Genomic DNA, 2925 nt, shown 5'->3' on the forward strand with positions numbered 1-2925 from the left:
GGAGAGCTGTGGGTTTTTCCAAGCATTGTTTAACCCATGTACGCTTGAAGCACAGCGTGTGACAGAACACAGGGACTAATTTGATGCTGTTCACTCAGCTGCAATTATTTTTTTTTATTTTTTTTATACACAGTTTCAGATTAAAAAAAGAAGTCAGACGTATGATATTACTAGGCAGCCTGGCTTTGGAGAGGGAAAACCATTTTCTTTTGTCCTTCTCCAAGGAGCAGATGGATCTGCTTCCCAGCTGATCTCCCCAGCAGAGTAGCAGACACCTCTCATTGCCGGCACATCTTCCCCCTTTTCAAGGCTCTGAGAAAATTCATGGCAAAGCCCCGCCTCGAAATTTATTGCTTTCAAGCCAGTGTGTGGCCTGTGCTGCCCTCAGAAGTTCCCTCTATGAAGTACACCCACACTCTCCAGGGCAGAGAGATCCGCCTGACATCATTAGCCAGCAGCCTAGCTCCGGCAAGCCACCACCTGCACCAAGCAGATCTCTGAACCCAAGAGAACAGCCCACCTCTGCAAAGAGGGAGCGCGGAGGAGCTACCGTGTAGGGAAAAAGCGCCTCTGGACCCATTCCCATCCGGCTGCGAGGCTGCCTCCTCTCTCCCCTGCCTGTGAACAGGCAGACGGGGAACCCCTGCCTGCGTGCAGCTGCTGCCGAGGAGGGGCTGAACGCAGCTGGGGGGGGAGAAGAGGCTTGGGTGGCTTCGGGAGATCTGTGCAGGGAGGTGGAGGCTGGCCAGGTGAAGGTGCCGGGGTGAGGAACAGAGCCTGCTCCCTTCCACTGCCCTCTCCTCAGAGGTTTGAGGCCTGGCTAGTACCTCAGAAATCCTGGGAGTGGGCACTCTCGCCAGGCTGAAGGTTAGTCCGGAGCTTGTACATGTGATCTAAGGCTTGAGTAAGGAAAGTCCCGGTCGTGTTGATCTCCATCAAGGTTAAGTTATCCAGCTAAAAGAGAAAAATAACAGAATCTGGGGAAACAGGCCTGTCACAGTGGAGGACAAGGAACTCAAAAAGCAGCCCACGCTTTTCCTTTGGTGATGCCCCAAGGGACCGGCCCAGCTGCCACCCCCGGTCAAGAGAAGCACTATTTCCATAAGGTACGGGGAGCTGCAACCTGCCCATAAAGCAAGGTTTCAGCATATGGCTTTAGTTCCCAACTGACGTACCCGCAACCCAGGAAAAACATGCCCCAACCAGCATTTTCACAAGCAGCTCTCATCAGTCACAAGCCCACACAATCGCACGGCATCTGGAATCCTCCCAGCACAGAGCTGGCAAACCTCTCCCCGCACCTTGGCGTGAGCCTCTTGCTGCCTGACGAAGCTGTCTGCAGACAGCCGCAGCTTGGCGATCCGGGTGTCCCAGGTATCCTTCACCAGCGTTCGAATCTCGTCGGCTTTGGGGATGTTGTCTGAGGCACTAGAGGAGGAGAGAGAGGATCAGAACAGGCCGCGAGGGACTCGTACGTTATGTTACCGGCTTAAGTAATGTTGGCAGTTCTTCAGCCCTCTGAGGCATAAGCAGAACAGTTTGCTACAGAGAAAAAACCTGCAATTCAACATTAAAATCCAGCCTGGTACTTCTGCTGCTGGGATTTCTGGGATAGTTTATTTACCCAGGAATGCTCAGCTCTGATGCAGCATCTGGTTCTCACTAGAATCCTTCTGCTCTTTAATTGCCCAGCTGGTACGAGGTACACGGAGGGCCAATAACCCGGCCAAAGTCACAGGCAGCCAGGGAACTGAAAGGACTCGGCTGCGATTAGAGCCCCGGCTCTGCGCTCTCGTGGCTCTATCAGAGAGTATTAAGTTGAAAGGACTGTGCGAGTTGTGCCACATCCTCCCATTAAGGCAATTCAGCGCTGCCATAAGGACCTCGAGAGATCAGATCAATTCACATGGACAGAGCTGTCAGGGTTATTCTAGCGTGAGGGAAGGAGCCGCACGCCAAGAGCGTCATCTCCAGAGGAAAAGCCAGTGCTTAAATGACCACCCCGCCGTAATCGAGAGCTTAAAGTCAGAAGAGCCCGCGCTGAGAAAAATACCAGCCAGCACATTTTACAAGTGAAATGCCTCAGCAGGCAGGAGTTCAGACTCGGAATATCCCTGATCTCCTGCTTCTCAGGCCGAGGAAAGAGGAGCTTTCCTCCTGAAGGAGAGCCAAGGAAGAAGCCTGGAGGGCTTAGGCTGCTGAACAGATTGCAGCCATGGAACGCGCTGCCGATCCTCAAGGCCTCTACGCTTAGCTGCCGCTCAATAAAGCGTCACAGCCCCAATTATCAGGCCACAGAACAAGCAATCCCCAAGTTACTGAAATGCAAAGTTACCATGAGAAAACTGCTGCAACGAGATCTTGGCACGCTGTGAAATAAACCTCCATTAACTCTCACTTTCCCACCGCCCTCTGGGGTTGCTGCCAACGAAAGCTTGAAAAATTGTCTATGCAAGCATGTACTCGGGCGGAAACTGTTACAATACATTTCCTACTTACTAGTTTAACAGCAGCTTTGTGAGTTCCATATAATAGGGACTGGGCATCGGAGTGAAGGTGTCCTCTTTACGTTCCCGGTCTCGGATTTCCTCCAGTTTTTCTAAAATACAACCAGGAATGGTCAGGCATTGCCAGACCTCCAACGCTTCAGGCACATTTTTAGCCCCCAGGAAAACCCACGCGCTATTTCTGTAGGACCGACTCTATGTCCAAGCTTAGATCAATGTGCAGATGGAAAAAGGCTTCTATAATGAAGCACACAAGGATGCTGACAGAGGCATCGAAGCCACGCTTAGCGCACCATGCCGGGAGGCTGGATCTACATCAGATTGATTGCCAAACCGATCGCCTGTCGGGAGATGTTCCCTTCACCCACAAATCACTTGAGCCAATTCCTGTTTGTGCCCTTGAATGAATAAAGCAGGA

At 51.9% G+C, this 2925-nt stretch overlaps 1 protein-coding gene across 1 annotated transcript in view; it reads right to left on the minus strand.

Moving 5' to 3' along the window:
- Positions 1-828: 828 nt before the first annotated feature.
- Positions 829-2925, minus strand: part of GINS2 (GINS complex subunit 2 (Psf2 homolog)) — a gene marked incomplete at its 5' end in the record, with an annotated part of 2806 nt that continues 709 nt past the window's right edge. Inside the window, 3 exons of the mRNA XM_009695316.1 lie at positions 829-954; positions 1302-1428; positions 2500-2599. Of these exons, the coding sequence (XP_009693618.1) occupies positions 829-954; positions 1302-1428; positions 2500-2599 (353 nt within the window). The remainder of the gene's footprint in view (positions 955-1301; positions 1429-2499; positions 2600-2925) is intronic.

The sequence above is a fragment of the Cariama cristata genome, unplaced genomic scaffold (assembly GCF_000690535.1).
Source record: "Cariama cristata isolate BGI_N322 unplaced genomic scaffold, ASM69053v1 scaffold29622, whole genome shotgun sequence".
Classification (NCBI taxonomy): Eukaryota; Metazoa; Chordata; class Aves; order Cariamiformes; family Cariamidae; genus Cariama; species Cariama cristata.